We start from the raw sequence: 23390 nt of genomic DNA, 5'->3' as shown, positions 1-23390 counted from the left end.
TGCTGGGTTTTTCTGTTCTTGGGATGCGCCGGGAAACCCTCCTGGATCAGCTCCTGTGGTCAAAACCTGCCTGCCAGTGTCTCACAGGGGCACAGCAAGCCGCAGGCCAAGGAGGTGTTGGAGGGAGATGCTGGTGAGAAGTGAAGGAAATCATTGGGCAACTGTAATTACACTGTGAGAAGACTCATGAGCTGTCTCTTGATGTGTTGCTTCCACACTGACCCGGCAGAGCCAGTGGCTGGTGGCACCAGCTGCTCCCAAGCTTCCTCCTAAACTGATGCTCCTCCTGGGAAGCGCTGTCACCTCCAAGCCACGTGCTCCCTTCCCCAGCCGGTCTCCATCGTTGTTGGCACTGTGGCTAGGGGCTGCCCTCACTGCAGCATGGCAGTAGGGCCGAGAGCATTGTCCTTGTGTCCAAAACTACCCCACAGCCTGTGCCCACCATCAGGTTCCTGCAGCCTGCCCCTGGGCACTGACCCCTTCTCCTGGCTGCAGGTGAGCAGTAACAGCAGGGCCAGGCATGACTTTTGTTCTGAAATGTAATTGACTTTTTAAACTAAACCTGTACCCAGCCGTTCATTCAGAATAACCCGGGAGCCCCTGCGAGGGCAGTGGGTAATTCTGCACTGTGATTCTGTTGTTACCATTGCTGGAGCCAAGTATCGGCTGTGCCCTGATGGATTTCCCACCTTAACGCCAGCCGCAGCTACTGCAAAGCCCAGCTCAGCCACGAAATCCATGGGCACTGATTTGACTGTGTGTAGCTGGGATCTCTTCTTTGTACAGACTGTGTGATGAGCCCAGGCTCTGAAAGCTGCCGCAAAGCAGAAATAAGGTATTGCTGAAGGGATGGCCCTGGGGAGGGCAAAACTGAGCCCACATCCTTCCGAACTGCTGGGCATCGTTTCCATGCGCTCCATCATCTTGTGGGAGAATGTCTCTAAACCTCCCAGGACATTTCTCCTTTACAACTGCTGCCTTTCTCTTTCTCTAAGCTTTCTTTTCTACAGCTGGCTTACCAAGACATGAGACCTGGGGGGGTGAAAGGGAAAAATGAGGCACCTGAGCACCTCAGATTCGTGCTTGGTCCCAAGGATGAGTGGTTTGATAGCTGTCAGCACCTTGGGAAGCCTGTCCTGAGTTAATGCATCAAAACATAGCGGGATCGGGAGGTTATTCGCTATGAAATCAGTAAAAAGCTGGGAGGAGGGACACAAGGTATTTGGAAGTAAGAGGCGGCTCAAACTACCATCCTCTGGGAGGTGTGGGTCCCTCTTTGCTTTTCCTGCAGTGCATCCTGCTCCTAACAGCCCCTCAGCCCTGGCCCAGAGAGCACAAACCTCAGCAACGTGTTGGATGTCACAGATATGGCACTTAACATAAAACCCCAAAGCCAGAGCATGCAACACTGCACACTGTGAGTATGACAAGTTCCCTCTGCCTGGAGCAGCGTCAAACGACCTTCTCTTTATCTGCCAGCCTGGACTCGAGGATCAATCCATGCATCCCTAGGAGTGGTGCATAGTTTCCCTTTCAGCAGCTGGAGAACTATATCCTCTGCTTAACCCATTTCATCAGGGCCATGCTCTCCAGCCTTTTGCCACGTCCATCTTCCCACCCACCTCAGCAGATCCCATCCACCCCCTCCAGAGCCACCCAGACCCAGTGGGAATATTCTGCAGTGAATCCACCCACCGAAAGATGTGCTTTTCCCTGCTGGCACAATGCAGTTTCAGACCATATGTATGCTTTCCCTTCAGGGTGGGCAAGAAAGAATCCTCTATTATTTTTATATCAGTACTGCATAGCAACTACTGTGAAAGGCCAAGTAAAAACGGCAAAGAACGAGTAAGAGCCAAGAGGAGCTTGTGCCAGCTCACAGCCTCTGAGAGATAGAACTTACAATTGCAAAGATGGAGAGTGGGGGGGAGCCCATCGGGCTCCGTTTGGTCCCTCCACTAAGAAGCAACTCCACCACTGCCTTGCAGAGAAGAAATTGATGATAAGACTTCAGGGTGAGCTCAAAGGTTGAACAAAGGAGAAGAGAAGGGAAATAAAGACAGCATGCACTTAACTGGCTGTATTTAGGAGGCTGCTGTGGATGAGGGTGCTGGACCACAGCTGCTGGATGTGTGGAGCTGGTGATGCTGCAAAACCTCCTCCCTTATTGCTCCTTCTGGGCTGCCTCTCAGATCTCTCCATGCGCTTTCCCTTGCCCACTCTTTATTGCAATATACCCCCAGCCCATATACCCTAGAAACTTCATTTCTCCTGAGCCAGTTCCCCTGGAAATCCTGCCCTTGGGCCGTTCCCTTGGAAATGCTGGTATCTCCCTCCCCCATTCCCCAGCAGATGCCACAGCTCTGCTGTCCCAGGAGCAGACAGGACAGGTAAGTGTTCTTGCACCTCCCGGCATCACCAGCGGGCAATAGCCTGAGCTGTGCCTTGCCCTGCCCTGTCTCTGACTACAAACACCACGGGAGATGTCCAGGCACAGTCTCCAGTGTTCCACCAAAGCCCCAGCCATGCATGGACTCCCAGGATCCAGATGGGAGCTGTGATCCAGGGCTGTAGCAGCAGAGCATGAGCACAGCCAGGCCAATTCAGCACCCTGCTGCTGGTGGCCAAAGATGGACACCCAGACGGAAAATGTTACAAGAAACAGAGCATCAAAGGGCCCAGGGCACGGTCCCACTCAGCCAGGGGTTGTGGGGCTGGTAGCTGGGACCCAGAGCTGAGCCAGACCCACCAAGGTCCTTGGGGGTGTCTTGGGACATCCTGCAGCCTGGCCAGAACAGCAGAGCTGCTTGAACCCTGCCTGGGGGACACTTGCTTTCCTCTGTAGAAGTGCCTTTAAAGACGAATTATCCTGGAACGTAGCTAGAAGGGAAGGGAATCCAAATTATGATTAATCTGGCTTCAAACCTGGGGATGTCACACTGGGAAAAGCAGTGCTGGCTCCTGACGGCTGAATCAGCAACGATCCATACAAAGCATCCAGAAAATCCCAGGAGAAGTGTTGTGCAGGTGCAAGAGGAGGACCAAGAAATGCAGTTAGGTAACAGAAGATGCTGCTGTTAGGCACAGGATCTGCAGTGTGACCATACACATCCTTGCCTTCTTCTGGGAGGGACTTTGAAATGATCTGATTTTTGAGCAGTGTGGTGCTGGCTGCCTCTGCTGCCTTGGGTGTGTTTTCAGTAAAGACTTTTAAGCTAAGGTCATGGAAAGCTTTCTTCTCTCTGCTGGTGAGCAGGCGGAATAATGCCCTCAGCACTCCAGCAAGCTGGGCAGCTGCTCGTGTCCAGGTTTCCAGCAGATGCAACCAGGGCTGGTTAGAGCAGCGACATCCCCAGCGCAGTCCTCGTGCAATTAGAAAGCCAGAGACTTTCTGCCTGATGTTTTAATGAGTGTTCGCCAGTGCGCACTTGTAAAGTGGGAATTGCGTCTTGTCTCAGTTAGTCAGTGGAGTTAATAAAAGCCAAGTACATTGTGAGTCCTTTATGGCTCAGCCTGGCTCCCACCTCCACCCCCTGCTCTGGTCAGCAGCTGAAATCCTGCTGTTCTGCACGGCCAGACGCCTGCAGGGACCCAACACACTTCAGCTGGGCAGCAGCATGTCATCCCACTCTGCTCCCTGCTTCCAGGCTCCATCTCTGCTTTCCCTGCTCTTCCCCAGGCCATGTCTAAATCCAGCTGATGGTTTGTGTCCCTCCTTTCCTAATTTTCCAGGGACTTCCCATCCCTGAGCACTGCTGATCTATCCCGTGCCATCCACCAGTACACTGCGGATGGCAGCAGGGGCACCCTGCCAGACGCAGTGATCGAGTCGTGGTATCTCAGATAGGGCAGGAGCTGTGTGGTGCTGCCAGCGTGGAGGTGCCACACTGCCACGGGAGAGGCTGTGCTGAGCCGTCTGGAAAGCCTGGCTCTGGCACGTGCCCTTCCCAGGGCACATGATCCACGAAATCCTGCAGCCCTGCTTCCCAAAAATAGCCTGCCAGCCCCCAGCAACTGGGAGCCAGAAGGACTTCATTGCATGCACTGCCGTTTGGGGTATCATCCCCTCTCGGGTGATTCAGGTCCCGTGACACTGCGGGCTCCAGGTACCAATTAACACTTACTAATATGGCATCTTTTAAACACACCACGACCTCTCTTCTTCCCATACCTCCAGACAGTGCTGACCCCTGTGAGGCCAGGGAGCCCCACAGCACCGGGCATTAACATGTCCCCACACCCCAGCACATCTCTGGGGCGATGCTTCACCCTGGCTGCTCCCACAGGGCTCCTCGCTGGATCCAGACCCACCCGACCGGCAGGTCAGGAGCGGGATTTCACACTGACAGCATGGCAGCACGGCTTGGGCGTTGCTGTCACGAGTGGAAGCAGAGCCAGAAGGGTGTCAGAGGGAGCTCTGTGCCAGTGGGGTCCCCTCCTGCTACCCCTCCAAGCTCCCAGACCTGAGATAGCAGGCTTATGGAAGTGTGAAGGCTCTTCTCTTCCTCAGCCTGGGTCAGGCCCCGTGCTCTCTCCCCGGGGTGCAGACTCTCTTTCTCTACCTGCTTGGCTGCAGAACAAGGGGAAAATAAGGATACACCCCAGCCACGTTGTGCCGAGCCCTGACCCTGGGTCCGCAGGGACAGACACGGGCTGGTGGCGGCTGGTGTACCCCCTGCCTGCTCCTCAGCACTGATTTGCTTTGGGCCAAATTCATTGATTAACCACTTCTGGAGTCTGAACCCAGAGAGGGCTGTACGGGGGACGCTGCTCAAAAAAGGAGTCATTTGATGTTAAACCACTGATGTTTCGTGCCGCGGGGGTCCGTGGACATAAAGGGCTGTGCCCAGCACCCATCATCCCCAGGGCACCTCCAGGCTGCCGTCGCCTCGGGTCCCTGCAGAGGGGAGGACCCTCGGGCAGTGGCGGGAGGTGACACGGTTAGGTAAGTAGGGGCAGTAGGCTGTGCCTCTGCGTCCTGGAGGCGGGTGCAGCGGGGCCCCCACGCCACACCGGCACCCCAGCACCGTGCCACCACCGACTCGGTATCCCGGGGGCCGTTTGCCGGCGCGGGGCTACAACACATCCCGGGGCAAGCCCGCCCCAGCCCCGCCGCCTGCTCCCCCCCTCTTCCCCTCCCCGCACCCCGGGAGCCGCGCAGCCGCCGGCGCTCGCACTCCGCAGGCGCGGCCGGACCGGGCCGCCCCGCCGGGGCGCGGGGGGGGCGGGACGGCGGCGCCGGCCCGTGGGGCGACACAGCGGCGGGGCGGGCGGCGGCGGCAGCGCTAGGACCGCGGCGGCCGCGGGGCTCGCCGGCAGACGGACGGGGGGAACAGGCGCGCACGCAGCGCCGCGCAGGGAAGCGGCGGCGCGGCGGGGCATGGGGAAGCGCGGCCGGCCGCGCAGGGAGCCGCGGGGCGCAGGGGAGGCCGCCGGGGCCCGGTGCCCCCTCGGGGACATCTGCAACACGAGCCCCGCGGCGGGCATGGACACCTTCCTCTACAACGTGCAGGTGCTGCTGGAGGCCGCCAGCTACCTGGAGCGGATCGAGAAGGAGAATAAAAGTAAGTGTGGGCTTTGTGGCCGCGGCCGCGCGTGTGCGTGACCCGCGGAGATGGGGGGGGGGGAGGAAAGAATAATAGCGCAAAGTTTTGGCTGGGTGCAGGGGACACGGTGACAAAGGGCGCAGGGGCTGGCCTGCACCCCCTGCGGCGGAGGCACGCGTGGGACCCCCCCCTGCGGCCGTGGAGATCGGGCCCAGGGGGAAAGTTTGGGATGGAGAGCGGAGCGGGACGGGAGGGGAAATCTCCGCTTGCCGGGGGGAGCGGGCTCGGAAGAGGGACGCGGAAAGGGGACCGCGGAGAGCCGGTGGCGGAGCCGGAGCGGCAGGGGAGGAGGCGGTGGCACGTCCCCGCTCCCCCCGCCGGGGCATGGGCAGAGTCACGTAGGCAAGAGGCAGCGCTCGCCAGGTAGCCGGCGGGGAGGGCAGGGCAGGGCGAGCGCCCGGTGCGGGGCGGTGGCCCAGCCGCACCGCCAGCCTCCTGCTCCGCGGGTGCGGTGGGATGCGCGTAGCCTGCGCCCCTGCGCGTTGGCCCTGCGGAGCGGTGTGCGGAGCGGGGCGCGGGCTGCCTACAGCACCGCGGGGCAGGAGCGCGGTGCGAACAAAGGGCCCACCGAGCCCCGCGGCCGTGCGCGCTCCGCGGAACCCCGCGCGCGGAGCGGACACCCGCGGCCCCGCCGCGCCGGCTCCGCCCCCGCGTCCACATGGTTCGCACATGGAGCCAACCCGCCGCGCTCATTGGTGGAAACCTTCTGGGGGGGCGGAGCCCCTCGGCCCGCTCCACCAATGCACGGCGGCGGGGTCCCCCTTGTGACGTCACGCGTTGCCGAGTGGGGCGCGGAGCAGGGGGTGCGCGGTGGGGGGGGATCGAGCCCGTGGCCCCCCGGGTCGCTGTTCCCCCCGGGTGTCACATGGGATCGTAGCCGGAGTCCGGCTGCTCTCCCCCGTGCACTTCGTCCCTGTTCTCCTCGGGGTTCGGTTCTTCTTTAGTCCCTATTATGATTTATTTTCTGGTTATTTTAAAATTATTTTTGTATTTATTTTCCTCATTCATTTGCCCTCCTTCATTCCCAGTTTTTTTTTTTTTCCCCCCTTCCCCCCTCCTTTTCCTGGAGCATGTGCTGCGTTTTCCTTTCCGTTTAACTTTACAAAGAGATTAGCGAGTCCCTCACCATACGTCTCCATCGCACACCACCCTCCCCTTGCTGCTCGTCCCCTATGGCACCTATAGGTCCCACGCAGGGGAAGATTTAGGGTGCCCTTGTTCTGCATGCATGCAGCCTTCCAGGGAAAGGGATCCCCCTGCGGAGAAGCGGCTCTGCCGCTAAAGCCGTGGTGGCGATGGGCTGAAAGCCCTTGTTCTCCACTCGCCCTGAACAAATCCAGGCTGCTTTTCTGCTTTGGGAAGTTGAATTGATATTGGGGTGAGGAGGGTTCCCGCGTGCTAATCGCTGTTTCATAATGAATCTGCAAAGCCGTGCGGCTGAGAAGCTGAGCTGCACCGCGGCTGCGAGCAGGGAAGTGACAGCAGTTACAGCAAAACCCGTGTTTGTGTGTGCAGGCAGCAGCACCAACGCTTTGGAAATCAAACAGAACACCGCTTTGGATTTGTTTTCTTTAAGAGCGCTCTTGTTTTGAAGGGGAGCTGTCACGATCATGGTGGGGTTTCTCTGGAAGGGGGAGATAGAATTTTTCTTGCTGCTGAGGTGGATAATATCTGATGTTTTATACACTCTATTTATAAATGCAGCATTTTATGCAGCTCCTTGTTTGGAACTGGAAAATGAGCAGGGCAGCAGGATGCAGGGTTTTTTAATTGCTGTATTTTGAAAAGAGGTGTTTGCATCCAAACAGCTCCATTCCAGAGCACTTGTTTTCACTGAAGCTTTCACTAACAATCATCACGGTTGTCGTATTGAAAAGCCTCACTTTTATTAGGCAATTCTGCAAAACCCTTCAATATTTTAATTTGCAATCAGGACATTTTAGATTGAAAAGTCCCGCTTAACCAAAGGCTCAGCTATTGAACGTGCTGTTCAGAACGTGACCATCATAAACCAGACAGCTTTTACATGTTGCTCCCAAACAAAGAAAAATGCTGCTGGGATTGGAAAACAAGCTCTGAGCGTTACAGGCCCTGTCTAAACTAGGGAATAGCTGCAGGAGCGGAAGGGTTATATCCTAACCTCTATATATGGCCTCACTGGGAAGAGATTTGCATGCGGAGCTCAGGTTATTGCGCCGAGAGGATGCTGTGTCCTTCCATCTGCCAGCACAGGAGTGAGTGCTCAGCATACCCCATGCTGGCAGCCTGGCAGGGATGTTGGTAATGCCTGGTCATTCCTTGTTACAGTCTCCAACCTGGCAACTAGCAATAACCCAGGAGACCAGCTCAGAAAAGTTTGGTGATGGAGAGACTGTGGCCAAACGCGGTCACTCTCCTGCTTCCTGCAGGATGCCCAGGTCACTTGACCGCGGTGTTACGCAGGGCTGTAAGGAGCTATTTTGGTGTTACTCCCAGCAGGAAGGTAGGTGGCTGAATCACAGCCCGGTTGGGCGAGGTGCTTACACATAGGAGAATGACAGTGCCCTGCCCCAAGGAAACACAGTCAAAAACAGAGGTAACAGGGAGATGTTTGTGTCCTCATGCCCAGGATGGGGGATGGGTTGGGGCTGGGTGAAGCGCTGGGATGTTGGATGGGATCGGCATCACAGCTGTGTGGGAGCTGAAGGGCTTCAGGAGCCAAAGGCAGCAATTTAAGGAAGGGCTGTTACGGCTGGGTGAGCTCCAGAGGTTTTCCTAGTTGTTTTACACAGTTTCTAATAAACCACACTCAGTATCGGCATCTGTTCTTCCAAGCCTTTGGTGACTGTGCCAGGTTATCTACCTTTTTAAAACACTGTCCCAGGCAGGAGTGGATCCTATTTGGTAGAAAGGCAGGCACAGCCCTGTCTCTTGTGGATCCCAGCTCTTAGATATTCCCAAGTGTGCATGTCATACCTTATGGTGTTTGAGGAGCTGCGACAAGGCCCTTCTCAGCCTCCAATACCCACCAGTTTCCCACCTTTTCCTGCAGGTCAGTGGGGTGAGATGGGTGCTAGGGCAGGACTGTCAGCTAAGTTTCCTACCTGCTTGGTGCCTAGGAAGAAATGAGATGATTTTTTTACATTTATAGGTCCCACATCCCATCATCATGGTTGTGAATAATAGCAGAGGGCTCATGGGTTGTGCTAGATGGTGTGGCAATAGAACCACAGGGCTGAGAGCCACAGAGCAGAGTAGGATGTACCGTCAGGGCTATGGCAGGGAGAGAATATGCTTCAGAAGTGCCCTTTCAGCACCAACAGTGAAACCACCCATGTAGTATTCACTTACCTTTAAAAAATATTGGAGTAGGAATTATTTGTATTGCAGAGTTTGTATTACAGTCCTGTTATCAGACTGCTTGGGTAAACTGGAGTATTTTAGCTACTGAAATATTGCTCAGTTATTTTTCCACTTGAGCCTCTGGAAATGAAGAACGGTGCTGCCTGCCTGCTTGCTGCAGTTCTCACGGTGAGACAACAAAACCCAATCCCAACACACCTTGCTAACTGACATGTACAGGTTTCCAAATGACCTGTTTCTAGAAATTTAAGCTTGGTATCTAAGGAATAGAAATGTCACATGAAAAAAAAAATTACAGTGGCTGTTTTCAGCAATGGAGGTTGTGCTGGGGGCAGCTCCACTGGTGTATGTGTAACCTCTGCAAATGCCACCTCATGAATAAGCATGGCTGGGAATTTGTAGCAGCTGAAATGCTGGAGTTTGGAAGATGTTTTTAGAGAGACCAGGAATAAACTCAGCTGAGGTTTAGTGTATGCCAAGCATCTCTTTTGTGTGTGTGGACTCATGCTTTTGACAGTAGGAGTTGCGTAAACATGTGATGAATTCTTGGGATGTGATGACTTATCTATAATAGACATGGTATGTAATATATACTGATCTCACTGCAGATACAGACCGATGTTGCCATATCCTCTTCTAAAAGCATGAAGGCAAGTAAGCCACTGTAACAGTGGTGTCCTTATTCACAAGTCTAGTAGAGGTGTGCACACATGGGACAGTGAACTTTGGCCTCTCACAGAAGATAGCTACATCTTCATTTAGTGCTGGCTATGTTTATTGACCTTCTGGCCAGGAATAACAAATGTGACCTGAGATTTGGCCTTTGCTCCTGAATAATGCTCTCTGAAGGAGAGAAAAACTGAGCCTTGGGGGTGAGTCAACAGTATCTTCATCATGAGGCTCTTTATGTTGTTTGTGTGCTGCTTGGGGTCTTTTTTTGACAAGCTAAAGTAAAGAAGTATCAGAAACCTATAATTAGCAGAGGGGAGAAGGAGCCGAGACTGCCTTCAGCCTGTGTGCAGAGCTCCCATTGAATCAATGAGAGCTGAACACATGGTTCAAGGTCAGTATAGATGGTCTTGGGTCTTACAGTGATATGATGTATGGAGCAGTCCAGGGCTCCTTTATTTATATATTTTCCACCCAGCTCACAATAAACCCCTTTCATTCCTCCTGGTTTGTGACCTGGCCGCAATGATTCATGTGTTAGCCACATCCAGGTTGGGTTATTTTGACTCACGCTGTTTGGACCTCAGCATAAAATTCAGAAGGAAGCCACAGCAGGAGAAATGATAGGGCAGAGGTAAAACCATGGGGCTGTGCCAGGAGCGCTGCTGAGAACTGATCGTATTCCTTGTCAGCAGAGCATCCTGAGAGCTGGCAGAGAAGCACTTCTGCTGTTGGATGAAGTATCCCACCTTCTTATTTAGCTGAAGGACTCTGTCCTCTATATGTCGTATTTTTTATTTCCAGGAGGTCCTCTTACTCAATTTTGGATCAGTCAAGTGACTTAACTAAAGTCACAGAGTAAGCCACTGACTCAGGATAAACTGGGGCACAACACAGGTCTGGAAACAGAGCAACACGTCTCCCAGAGGAAAGGAGCTGGCAGCCCAAAGGGCCAGTAGACCTGTGGCTTTTACCTTATTCATTGACAGAGCTCGGTCTTTGAATCAGAGTGAGGTATGCAGCATGCGCTTTATTCCTCTTTAAACTCTTGGATATCCAGGTGGTTTGGCTCTGAAATGCCTGTCCTCACTAGTGGATTGGTTCCAGGCACCAGTGGGAGTGCTGAAAGGGATTATCTGATGCCTTGTGAAAGAATGAGGCTCCTGGATGAGAAATGAGGCCACGTCCTATAGGCTGTGTAGGTCCCTTATGGAAGGTATTGCAGGCATTGGAAGGGTGTTGAGTAGGTGGGACCTGGGATGTTGTCCAGCCTGCTGCTACAAGTCCTCCGACGCTGAGCTATTAAAAGTACAAGAGACCTGGTTGTTACAGCGTGTGCTGAAAGGTGGGATATTCAGGTATGCCAGAGATGATGTTCCCTGGCTAGGAAAACAGGGGGTTTATGGGTCTGCTGGTTTGGGGAATCAGTGAATCTTTTCACTGCTTTGGGAGCAACAGAGAATTGTTCCTCCTGAGGATCATTATTCACGCCTTGCTTGCAGGAGTATTAGGTGTCAAGGCTTCAGAAGCAATATCAAGTCTTTGCAGGGATTGTGTAAAGGTGGGCAAAGGAAGCTCTTACAAATTCCTTTGCCCACCTTTGCCATGTTTATGTTTCTCCCAGAGAGTGGATAGATTTGGAGATGGGAGGATTTTAGAAAAGGCCAAAGAAGGGACGGAAAACCATGCAGTTTAGCCAAAGAGATTGCCCTTAATGAAAATAACTTCCACGTTGCAAAGCATTGTGTAATTTCTAAACCTTGTGTCCAAAGCAGAGGGTTGGGCATCTCGTTTTGTGAGGTATGTTCCTGTTCCACCTCTAGCTTAGGGTGTTTCTTCATATGAGCAATTATGCTGCTTACACCTCAGTTTCCCTTCCTGCAGAGTGGAAAGAAAAGAGGTAGAGTCACTGCAGGTTTGAGAAGCTTAAAACATTACTTTCTAGAAAGCTCTTAGAAGATTTCCTTGATGGAAGGTGCGAGTTTAATGCAAGCGATGGTGATGTTGGTAAAAAACAGACCACATCTGTTCTACTTGATTAAAATAGTACAGCAGCGTTTCAGATGTAAATATTAATTGATTTCTGCACTGCAGATTTCTTCTTGGATATTTAAATTGTTGCTAAGGAGGAGGGAAAGGCTATCAGGGAGATTAACAAATCCATTATTAAGGCTGGAAATGGAGGGCTGCCGAAGTGCCATTTAATAAAATGTAAAAAGCCCCTTTCTAAAGGGCGAAGCAGCAGAACACACAATGAAAGTGAATCACAGCTGCCAGAAGGGATGCCAAGCAGCAAGCACTTATAATCAGAAAACTGTGCTTACAGATCATTTGGAGCCATTAAATTAAATGATCTCATTCTCCCCTAAAATATTCTTCCCTTAGCCCCTCCCCAGTGTTGCCCGTGGATTGCTCAGCCACATTTAAAATGTGACTTTTGAGGCTTTTGGTCAGCAGTTGAATAGCATTGGGCTCTTCTTGCCATTCACTTTCCACCGACTTTTGTTTCTGTCACATACAACTCTGGCATTTTGCAGGCTGACCTGCCCACACGAGCACTTGGGATGGCAACTGAAAGGTTTAGCAGATCTGCTTGGCCCTGCTTGTCTGCCTCTTTAGGGCTCCTTCTTGGGGAAGATGTCCCACAGCTCATACTCAAATTTGTCTTTGTTTCACAGAGATTTTTTCTTCTAATTGTACATTGTTTACTTCAGAAACAAAGACTTGGAAGCTGAGCTGACGTGTAAATGGAAGAGCTGATGCTACATCGTTTCACGCAGAACTGACCCTGCTGTTACTTCATTCCAGTGCTGATTTCATTCACCGTGTGCACTGTGTCCCCCTCTTTCTTACTCTTTCGTTTTGAATCTTAAACTTTGGCGTCAGGAGGCTAACACTTTGCTAAACTTCCTCTCCATTTTCCAGCCGTGGCTTTCCCTGGGTAATCTCTATAGAGTGGATTTTCCGAATATGCCATCAGAAAAGCTAGTGTCAGTGAATGCTGACAGGAATTTGTCTTGCAGTCATGTTAGGGCTTTGTCATGGGTTTTTTGTGAGGGAGGGTTGGGGGTTAATGTTTAGTATTGCTAATCCTGAGAGGCAAATGGCTCCCTGGTTTTGGAAGCATGTTAGAGGAAGCATAATTAAAGCCCAGAAATGCACTTGCAGAAGGGTATGCACACCTGTGTCCTTTTCCCTTTGTGAATAATCCAAAATGATACAAATAAGTCCCTGAGACTGATCAAGTCTGAAACTTTCCATATGATTGTAACTACCTGCTCTATCGGCAGTTCCCAACATAGGAAAAAGAGGTGGAGAGAGAAAGAACACTTCCTTCCCTGAGTTCTCCAGACAAAAGCCAAGCTTTACAAGTTGGCTTAGGGTAGGTACGTGAATGGAGGCTGTCCTGCCTGAGTGAGGGCTGGAGCTTGCTTTTCCTTAGAGCAGGATGAGGGAGGCATGACCCCGAAGGTGTCCCAGCTTCCTGTACTCTTCAGTGATCCCATCTTAAGAGAAGCAAAACAAATCAACCCTTTGAGATTGGGAGATGAAAAGGGCTGTGTAAGAACTGAATGGTGGTATTATTTTTACCTCCATCAGCTGCAAGCCTGCAGTTTTCTGAGAAAACCTCAGAAATGGTGAATCAGCAAAATGTGTTTAAAGAAAAGTTAGCTACCCTGAATCCATTTTTTTAGGCCTTCTTAAGTTGAATGCTGCCAACTCTTGCAACTTCATCACGAATCTCCCAATACTTTGTGCTTTGCTTTAAGCTCTTGCTACCAGAAAGGAACCATTAATTGACAATCTCAGGTTTTCTGGGGGTTTTAAGGTACTTTTCCAGGGTACTTTTTACCCATTCTGGTGGAGGAATGCTTATAAATGTAACCTGTCATAGCCTAAAGGTTCAGACCCATGAAAATAATCCCAATTAGAACTACAAAACAATCCCTGGAGTGTTTCTAAGTCAGTATCAGTTTGAGATTCAGATTATTACTCTGAACCTTCTGATTCTGATTTTGAATGCTCTCTGATTGGGCCCTTTTTGAGAGTAGATCAAATATTTCAGAGACCGGTATCATACAATTGAATGTTAACAGGTTTTTAAGCTCTATTCCAGCAAACGCTGAAGCTGGTAAAATTCAGAGTTCAATTAGTGGTCTCGAGGTCTTGTGTCTGTATGAAAATCAGGATGTAAATACTTGATTAAGGTGCTGGGAAGAGTGATCAGACTGCGAGGTATAGGTGTGACAGTATTTGTTAAAATGTTGAGTGGTCACTGTTGTTACTTGTTTACGTGCTGCTTCAAATACAGTGAAGCTTGCTGTCTGTAACATCTGGCTGTCATCTCAAAGGGCTGTGTTCACATTAGGAAACGGTATGAGTTCTCAGAGCACCTTCAGTTCCATCTCCACAGGTGAGATGTGGAAAGCCTCCACCCTGTAGCTGCCGGTTTTCTTTTGTAGTCTCCTTGCTTTATTCTTGCCACAGTCCTGGCACTTGCACAGCCCTGGTGTCTGCAAGGGGAGGGATGAAGTGGCTGCAGGTCCCTCCTGCCTCCGAGGACACTAGCGTGTTGGTGGAGCATGGAGCTCAGCCTGCAGGTGGTGGCCCCGGGGGAAGCTGTGGCACACTCATCACCCTCCATTTACAGCTGGGTGCATGGATTATGAGTGCCGCTGGGTTTGTGCCACTGATGCACCAGTGCTGTGAGGTGGCAGGAAGTGAGGAAGGATGGGGCAAATCACCGCCACCTCAGGGCCCGGTGAGCACGAAGCCATCACCTCAGGGCCTGGGTGCACATGGAGCCATCACCTTAGGGTCTGAATGAACATGGAGCCATCACCTCAGGGTCTGGGTACGCATGGAGCCACCACCTCAGGGTCAGTCCACCACTACATCAGGGCCTGGACTGGGGCACAGCCATCACCTCAGGATCTGGCTGGGCATGGAACCATCACTGCAGGCATCATGGCACACGGCCATTGCTCCGGGGGGGGGGGGGGCGGTTCTGGGCCCCCACGCGTGTGTCCGGGTGGGTGTGCGGTGTCCCTGTGTGGGGGCCCCAATGCCGTCCCACAGCGCCTGGCTGCAGGCGGGAACTACACTTCCCAGGCAGCCCCGCGGGCGCGCTCCCGTGAGCGCCGGGCAGAGGTAAACAAAGTGGTGCGGGGCGGGGCGAGGGGTTGGTCCAGCCGGGGGGCTGAGGGGCCGCTTCGGGTGGTTGGGTCCTGGCAGGGCCCGACGTGAGGTGAACCCGGGGCGGGGCCGGGCAGTAGGACGGGTCTGGGTCAGGAATAGCAGTTGCCTCCGCCAGGAGGAGGATCCCGGTTCTTCCTCCGGCCTTTCCTCACGCGTTCCCTTGTCACCTCCGTGCGCCCATCCCAGGAGAACCGCCTCCCCACCCCCCGGCCGGTACGGAGAGGGTTGTCGGTGTGAGGAGGCCCGGGGGCTGGGGAGAGACGGCTATCCCGCGGTGCAACCCCCCGCTGCCGCCCCCGTTTCCAGCGAGGGGGCGGAGGGGGGCCCGGGGCTGCGGAGTGCCATGGAGCAGGTCCAGATGATCAACATCCAGCGGCTGCTGGAGGCGGCCGAGTATCTGGAGCGGAGGGAGCGAGGTAATGGGGGGAAGGAGGGGTGCTGGGATAACAGCCGGGGTAATGGGGGAAGCGGGGCTGGGGTCAGAAATCCTCTGTGGAGGGGTGAGAAGAGGTTCAGAGCACGTGTGTGCTGGAGGAGGTAAACCCCATCAGTGAGGGGTTTGATGAGGGACAGGGCTAACGCGTCCTCCCGGAGGTGATGGCTGAGGTGGAAGGCGTTTGCAGAGAGGGGGAGATTTAGGTGGATGGAAGGAAAAGTGGTGTTTGGTGTCATAGTTTCTCACCAGGATGGTGGTGGGTGGCTCTGGCTTTGCGGAGACCTCGATGGCATAATGAAATGCGCCTGGTTTGTCTAGTTCAGATAGCTCAGGCAGGAGCAGAGATGAGGTGCTCTCTGGACTGTCCTGTTTTGATGTTTTCAGGTGTTTAAGTGGCATTGTCCTTCCTCCAGGGTTGGCAGAGCCTGTGTATTCCTCTTCCTCTTTTCTGCACCTCCCAGTGTGCTTCCCTCTGAATACATCATCAGTCATTTCCCTGAGCTGTTGTGGTTAAGGGCCTCCCCAGCCTGGCTGACGGGGCAGTGGTGAGGCCTGCCTGCTGCTGACTGCTGTTTTTTTCCTCTTTCTTTTGGTTAATAACCTTTTTTTTTATGCCCTGCCTGTTGATTCTCATGCAGAGTGCGAACATGGCTATGCCTCAGCTTTCCCCTCTGTTCCAAGTCCTGGACTACAAGACCCAAAGCCCACGCGGAGGCTGAGCCGGGCAAGAAAACACAGCGGCACTGGCAGCAATACAAGTCTTGCCAACAGGTATGATGTGGACAGGAACACGTGGGATGCAGGGATGATGAAGCTGGAGAAGAAAGCTGGAGGCAGAGGAGAGAAACTTACCCTGTGGGGAAAAGGAGAAGAATCTGAGGGGGGATTCAGAGCTAGGAGACACAAATACAGTGTCCATTCTAGGTCCATGGCACTGGCAGCTGTCTCTGTGCCAAGGCTCAGATGCTGCAGAGGGAAAGGGAATAGGGAGATCTGTTCGTAGGGTTGAGGGAGGAGGTAGGCAGTAGCTACACCCATTATATACAGCTGATGTCTTTCCAACCCAGAAGTCACTGCTTTTAAGGGATAGCATGTGTGCAGCCTGGGTGCTCTGGGATTGTAATGACAGGCATGATTTGAAGCAAGGAAATGATATTTTGAAATGGATCTCCTACAACAAATGGGAGAGAGGGAGATGACTGGCTGCTATGTACAACATGTTAAAAATTCAGTTCAGGAAAACGAAGCTGTCTTTCAGTCTGCCTTTCAGGGCAGTGGGGTTTCCCAGCTTTCTGATTGCTGGATAATTGTAGAACTCCATGTTTTGACAGCTCTCTTATTATACAGTATTTCTTGGTTTCTTAAATCTTGAAGAGACAACAGGGTTAAGCCTATCACTTGGTGCTGTGATAGAATCTGCCTCTCCCCTCTTTTTCCTGTTCTTTTTGTTTTCTTTCACTCCATTCTGTAGGATTGTTCAGACCTTGTTGAGACCTTCTCAGATAGAGAAACTTCAGAAACAGAAAGTATAATTTTGAAAATGTAATTGCAAGCTTGCTTTTGCTGCAGCAGGGCTTGTGCAATCCATAAAATAGTGGCAGGTGGCTCAGGTGATTAAAGCTTTCTTAAGGCCATTGGGAAAGTGCCTATAAAGGCCTAAGGGAAAGGTGCCTTTGCCTGCAGTGATTCTGCTTCGGCAGCATTTGATAATAAAGGTTCTTTGAAGTGATGTTAGGACATCTTGCTGTGGGGAGGTTTTCTTCATCAGGATCAGCATATCCTGAGCTTTTTGTGTGCTGTGTGTTTATATTTACTTCCATCCTTCATCCAGCCTCTCCTGATTTCAGAACAGTTGTAGTCCTTTACTTTTTCCCATGAACCAAAGTCCTGAATCCCAGTGACTTTGTCTTGGGGAATTCTGGCAAATGCTGAATTAAGATATGCATTTTTCCCCTCTAGGTTTCTCACGTACTATATTTCCATCCCACACCTCTTTCTCTCAAAGGCCTTTGTCATGGCAACCTGCCCTTCTCCAGAGGGGGGCTGAAAGCACATCCCCCTCAGGAGCTCCTTAGCACAGAATCCAGTAACCTGTAGGCTGGAGAGAGGTGCAGAGCACTCTCTGTCCCTGGGGTGCCCTTGTGGGGCACCTTTCTGTGCTGAGACCAGCCCGCTGGGCTGACAGCATTGAATATATTGATGTGGGGGGAAAGGCACGAGAAGCAGAAAAGATACTTTCTAGTGTTACTTAAAACCTTCATTATTCAAGGAATACTGAGGCCAAATAGATTATTTGGAGTGAGATTGTTACCCAGTGTGGTGCCTCCATGCTTGTTTCTGCCTCAGGGAGTGACCAACACCAGGTCTCCTCCAGGCAGAGACCAGAGTGGGTCTTCTGGGGTGTTCAGATCTTACAGGCACAGTTGGAAATGGAAGTTTCTTTTAGCACAAGTCGTAGCAGCTTGGGCTTGCTGTAGGAGATGGCAGGCCTTCCAGATGGCTGCAGTGCTGGGAAGTGACAACTGTGAAGTTCAGGGTGCCTCCAAATTCACTGCAGTGTGTTTTGTGTGATGCTGAGTATAGGATCAGCCTTGTTTAAGGAAGGCTCTATATCATCCCTTCCTGTTAAAATCAAAGGGACAATTCAGTAAGTTCTGTCTAGTGGAGTTTGAATGGACTTTGAATTAAACATCAAGCCTTGATGAGGGGTAAAACTTACATTTCATGTGTGGACAAGAGATTTTCTTAGATTGCTTTTGTCTCAAAATGTTTAATTTTGAGCATAATAGAGAAATTATGCATTTAGATCTTGTGCAGATCTTGTCAGAGGCCTTTAAGCCTCCTGTAAAAATGTCTCTTAAGCAACCTTACAAAGCACAGTTGTTTTCTTTTTCTTCTTCATTTATACTATTTTAGAAGTCAACGTGTATGCATTGCTGTTGGTCTTTATTGAACCAAATAATCAGTGTATTTACGGAGCCTGGATGCTGTGTAATTCATAGTTTAAATCGAAGTATTTCCCTTCAGAATTTGCAGCCCAGACATGGGCTCTGTTCTGCCGTGTCATGAACATCCAGAGAAGTTCTGAGGAGCAGGCAGCCCAGCTCTGAATGGCAGTGGCAGAGCAAATCTTACTCTTACAGAACTGAGATGGGCTCCCAGTCCCAGCAAAATAGTTCTATTTTCTACCCTGAACAGGGGTGTGCAGATAAGAGGGAAAACATTGCTTCAGTATTTCTCATTTTCATGATGCATTTTTAAGGAGGATGTTTTATCTCAGTCGTGCAGCTGGCAGCAGATATGATGCAGAGGGCTTCCCCTCTGCAATCCTCAGGACATTATCTGTAGGGATGTGCAGTGTTTTACATGGGTATTTTAAAGACCTCATGTTGCAATCTGAGGGTTAAAACCTGAATATATTTAGAACTATGCAGTCTTGTTTTAGTCAGGGGTATTTAGGTACTGAAAGTGACCCACCTGCAAAAATATGTGGAGAATTGCAGTCTTTCTGACCTGGAGTTCAGAAGAAACACAGGAAACTTTTTGTTTTAAATCCCATATAACACACAGCTAAAAGCAAAACCCCAAGCAGCTCAGTTAGCCAAATTTTATTCAATTAGTATTTAATTTTACCTCTTTCTTTTTTTGTTTGCTCTTGACAAAAATGTCTTCTGTTTTTTTGGACTGTGATGAAAAATGAACAGAGATTTATTGTAACATACAGGATCACTGATTTAATGTTCAGTCCTTCTGAAGACGTTTGTGGGGCAGGAGCTGAGCTCTGTAAACTTCCTGGAGAAGTGAAGTAGCCCATGCTGGGAGTACAGTTCTGTGGGCACATAACATCAATGTCACTGGAAGCTGCTCTTAGGGACCCCTGCATGTGCAGTTCTAAATAGACCCAGTGATTTGAAAGGTTCATTATAGTTAGTTAGGATTAGACTGGTTTGATATTTATACATTTTGGAAAATAATTGAGAAGACTTTTTAATCAATTTAAATTGTTGTGTCAGCAGGAAATAGAATGAACAGCAGGGATGCAAAATGATTTCCCCCCCTCTTAATACAGTCCGTTTAATGAAGTTAAGATTTATAACAGAATCTGAAATTATGTTGCAATATTAGATTGTCATTTGTGTTTTGTTTTTATTTAGCCTCTCAGGCATGCAGAAAAGCCTGTTAGTTTTCGGCCTGATCCTGGGGAAATGCCAAGCACCACCCCCCCCCAGCAGCACTAGGAGCCCTCAGCTCTCCCAGGGGGCCTGTGTTGTTAAGGGCACTCAAAGAATCTATTGCTCAGTTCCATGGGGGAGGGTTTGATCTCTGTCCAGTTTCTTTTTCCTTTCACTTTCCTCTCTTCCCATTATCCTCCCTTGTGTCTGAGGCTATTTCCCAAAGGCCTTTCATATATCTACAGCCCAGTAGCAGGTTGGAAGCAGCAGCTGTAATGGGCATGGTAAGGCATTTTGGACACGGTATCTTTCACATTTGGGTGTCTGGGTTTCTCTGCTCTTCTGGCTATTCTAGTGATGCAGCTCATTTTCTCTGTCGTTGCACTCTCTTCTGCTACATCTGAAACTTTTTTTACATGCTTCTAAATCCCATCACTTGGTTTTGTGCTCAATCTTCTCTGTAGCCCTCCACTCTTGTAACCTTTGAAGCTGTTTTTTGAGGGTAGGAGTGGGCTTTAAGCTTAATTTGCTCACAGTGTCCCTGAGCAAGGATTGAGAGGCAGGTAGGTTTGCATTAGGTGCCTCATGTGATGGCTTCATGTGCCACAGGCTCACTAACAGGGGTGCAGAAGCTGAGAGGATGTAGCGTGTCACTAGCTGCAAGTCAACCTTGTCTGGCTGGTGCATGAGAAACCCTGATTTCCCAGAGCAGCAGTGCTGTACAGCTGTACCTCACTGTGCAGAGGAGGAGTAAGGGGGTAGCTGAACACTTGCTTAAGCACGGTTTTAAATATATTATGTCTTTTCTGTCAGAGGAGGTTCCCTGCCCCCACATTGCTGTGATGGCTGAGTACCTGCCAGTTTTCAGTCCTTCCTACATCCTCTGGAGTTAGGACAGTGCTGATTTCACTGAGGGAGAGGAGGCACAGGGGGCTGAGTGTCTCCTGTGTCAGAGATTCCTGAAGGAGTGAATCGCTCTGTCAGCCCCTGTTCGTCTGCTGTTCTGCACAAAGTCCCTTGCCCCTCTCTTCCCATCCCAGAGATCTGGTCTCTGAGGCTTTTTGTTGGCAGCTTTGCTGCTTCCTTCCCTATATCAGTTGTTATTTGTTTCTGGGTGATACTTGGTTTATTTGCTGGTGAGTGCTTTCGTTTTTCAACCACTTGCACTCACACTGGATCAAATCTTACTCCACAGCTACTGAGAGCTGAGTTTTGACTCGCTGTGTGTAGCTGGGTTAGAATCTGACCCTTGTGTAATATGCTGGGGATAGAGACTGCTTTTTGTCTCAAGTCTTGTAGTGCCAGGGAGCTTTATTGATGGCTCAGGACTTGGCTTTGCTTCATGGAGTACAAATTCACGTGTGTAAACCAAAGAAGGGATGAGATTTGCTGTGCCGTGTTTTGACTTATGCCACATTTTGATAAATGTGCGAACAATGGGATTACTATGTGGAATCTTCATGCTGCTGTTGAAATTTTGGCTAGAAAGAGTTGGAGATGGGATCTTATCTTCCAGGAGAGAGCAATATATGAATATGCTAGTTAATTTTTCAAGAAAGGAAAACTGGACATGGCTGAGCTGTTTAAGGATTGCATCCCGCTGTCCTGCAGGTTTGTACTGGAATACAGTTGATCAGAGCAGATCGGCAGCTAGGGCTGCAACTCAACACTGTTCAGCCTCTGCACATCCCATCTACCCATTTGATATAATTTGCCCCAGTGCATTTTGCAAATGTAGACAAGCAAGTCATAGTGATGCTGGAGTTTTTGTACCTGCTGGCAATAAGTTGTGCCTTTCCTTGTCTCTGCTGATCTACATCAGAAGCTGAGATCCTGCCAACAATTTGGGAAGAAAAAAGTACCCCATGGAGGTGAGGTTTTGTATGCAGCATCTTCTCAGTGATGCTTGGCTTTGCAGTACGACTGGCAGCTTAGCAGACAAAATACAAAAAGTGAGGGTGAACCCAGAAAATGGCATGAGAAGCATAAACGCGGCACCCTGGAGAGGAATGAGGCCTCCAAAAGTGCTGGGGCTGATGTAGCAGTTTCCATGGGGGATCCCACTGTGTTCCCCTTTGTTACCCTCTTTATTTTATAGCCCTCCAAGAAAGATAATCCTGCAGAGCTGCAGTTCCTGCTTTCTTTTGTGTATTAGTACCGTAGGCATCCATAGGGAGATCTGCGTGGCAGGGATTCCATGCAGAAACTGTGATTCTGGGATGAATTTATACTTTGATACCTTCAGCAGGTGTAAAATGTAATTTGTGGTCTCTTTAGACTGTCTGAATTGTGCCTTTGTATAAACTAGAAGCAAGCCTAGCTGTTGATGTTGATGTGACTTAGCTATAACTCACCACTGCAGCATCACTGTGCTGTGAATTGTTACTTTGTGTGGCTGAAGGGTCTTGATCCCTTTGTCCTCCCAGATTTGGGGGTCTCCTCTCCGGGAGCATGATGTTTTGCAGCGGTGAGACTGTAAGTCAGGGCTCTTGCTTTACATGTTGCAGCACTCTACCCAGGTCGAGCTGTGCTGCAGCTGATGTGGGCTGGTTTGCACCACTGATAGCAGACCGCAGTGCTGGTGCAGTGACAGGAAACTTCAGGTTTTAGTTCTTCAGTTGTTAGCCCCAGCTCCCAGAGAGATTTGATGCCCTGGGACGGTGGGGAGGATATCTGGGCTAAACCCAGTCATCTGTTCCTTGAATTCCCTTATTTTCTCTCCCTATTATAGTGAGTGTACAGTCAATTCTCTGGTTTAAGTAGTATTCCTTGTTTGTCAGGTGTTCTGTTGGTTTCATCTTCCACTCTGACCGTGTTTGTATCTTCTCTGTGTAATGCCTCATCCACAACATCTGCAGGGGTTTATCCTTCATGCTTTTGTTTAACCTGAGCTGACCTGCTGCTTGACAGTGTATTGGTTGTCAGCTATATGTTGTTTCCTTCTGCTCCCCTGTTTGTAGGTAAGACTGACTCTTTCCTTTCTTGCTCCTGGTTGAGCTTTTAAATCCATTTCTCTTTCTGACCCAATCAGACCAGTCGGTGTCATGCTGCTGAGTTAATTGTCTTGCTCATTGGAGTTCCTGCTGTTGATCAACTCCTGATCCCTCCTGACAAACTTCTGTCCAAATTCAAAGACTGTCTTCTGTTTGTTCTCCTCTTGGGAGTGTTAGCTCCTACTGCCTACCCCTTTTGAACCAACAAAGATAGGATTTGTTTTTGTTGACTTATTTTGGGCTCTCTTGATCAGAGGCAGTGTACTTGGCCAGCCTTTGCCTGCATCTCTTCTCTGTGAGACACTGCCTTGTTGATCATCTCAGAGGGAACAGGCCTGCTTTTTCCATCCTGCTGGATATATTCCCATCTCTCATTTCTGTGCTCCCTACTGTACTTCCATTCTCTGATATAAAAGTGATTTCACTTCAGTTCTGTTGCTGTATGAATCTAGTTTGAAGTAGCCTAGATGATTTCCAACATTATCTCAATTACTTGTTTATACTTTCCTGCTTGCTCCTGTGACAAGCAGACATGTGAACGGAGAGCAGTTCTTGCCTCAGTTTTGATTAAAGTTCCTCTGGATAAAATGGTCGATTATTTTCTGAACTCTTCCCATTTATCTCTTTCCATCTGTTGAACCATCAAGAAGGGAAAAGTTATGTGAAGGGACAGATGACATTGGGATTGTTGTTGAGACTATTACTCCAGTGGTCATTGCCCAGATGCTTGGGCAGCTGTAAAGCGCTATATAGACATGGTAAGGTAATATGGCACCAGTTCCAGTTTGCTTTTAACAGTTAGGCTACAAACTGCAGCAGCTCATGAACTGCTTCATAAGTAGCTTGGCCATCTGGGGACAGTGAGAGGTAGCCACCTCACTGCCTTCATGTTAGTTGCTGGTGCTTGTGAGCCAGAGCTGTAAGAACAGAAGAAATTGGAGTTCTTCCGCTTTTCTTAGCCTTCCCAGATGCT

The 23390-nt window shown here is 50.4% G+C and overlaps 1 protein-coding gene across 2 annotated transcripts in view; it reads left to right on the top strand.

Annotated features, from left to right (window-relative positions):
• The first annotated feature begins 5274 nt into the window (after positions 1-5274).
• Positions 5275-23390, top strand: part of MXI1 (MAX interactor 1, dimerization protein) — a 56759-nt gene continuing 38643 nt past the window's right edge. The window contains exons 1-2 of one of the 2 annotated variants that reach the window (XM_080620627.1): positions 5275-5564; positions 15891-16023. In XM_080620627.1, coding sequence (XP_080476753.1) covers positions 5381-5564; positions 15891-16023 — 317 coding nt within the window. In that variant the 5' untranslated portion in view covers positions 5275-5380. Of the gene's footprint in view, positions 5565-14818; positions 15233-15890; positions 16024-23390 lie in introns of those variants that run through there. The other variant, XM_080620628.1, reaches the window with a different exon arrangement.

The sequence above is a fragment of the Psittacula echo genome (genome assembly GCF_963264785.1).
Source record: "Psittacula echo genome assembly, chromosome: 6".
In the NCBI taxonomy this organism is placed as follows: domain Eukaryota; kingdom Metazoa; phylum Chordata; class Aves; order Psittaciformes; family Psittacidae; genus Psittacula; species Psittacula echo.
This window is presented reverse-complemented; position numbering and strand designations above follow the sequence as displayed.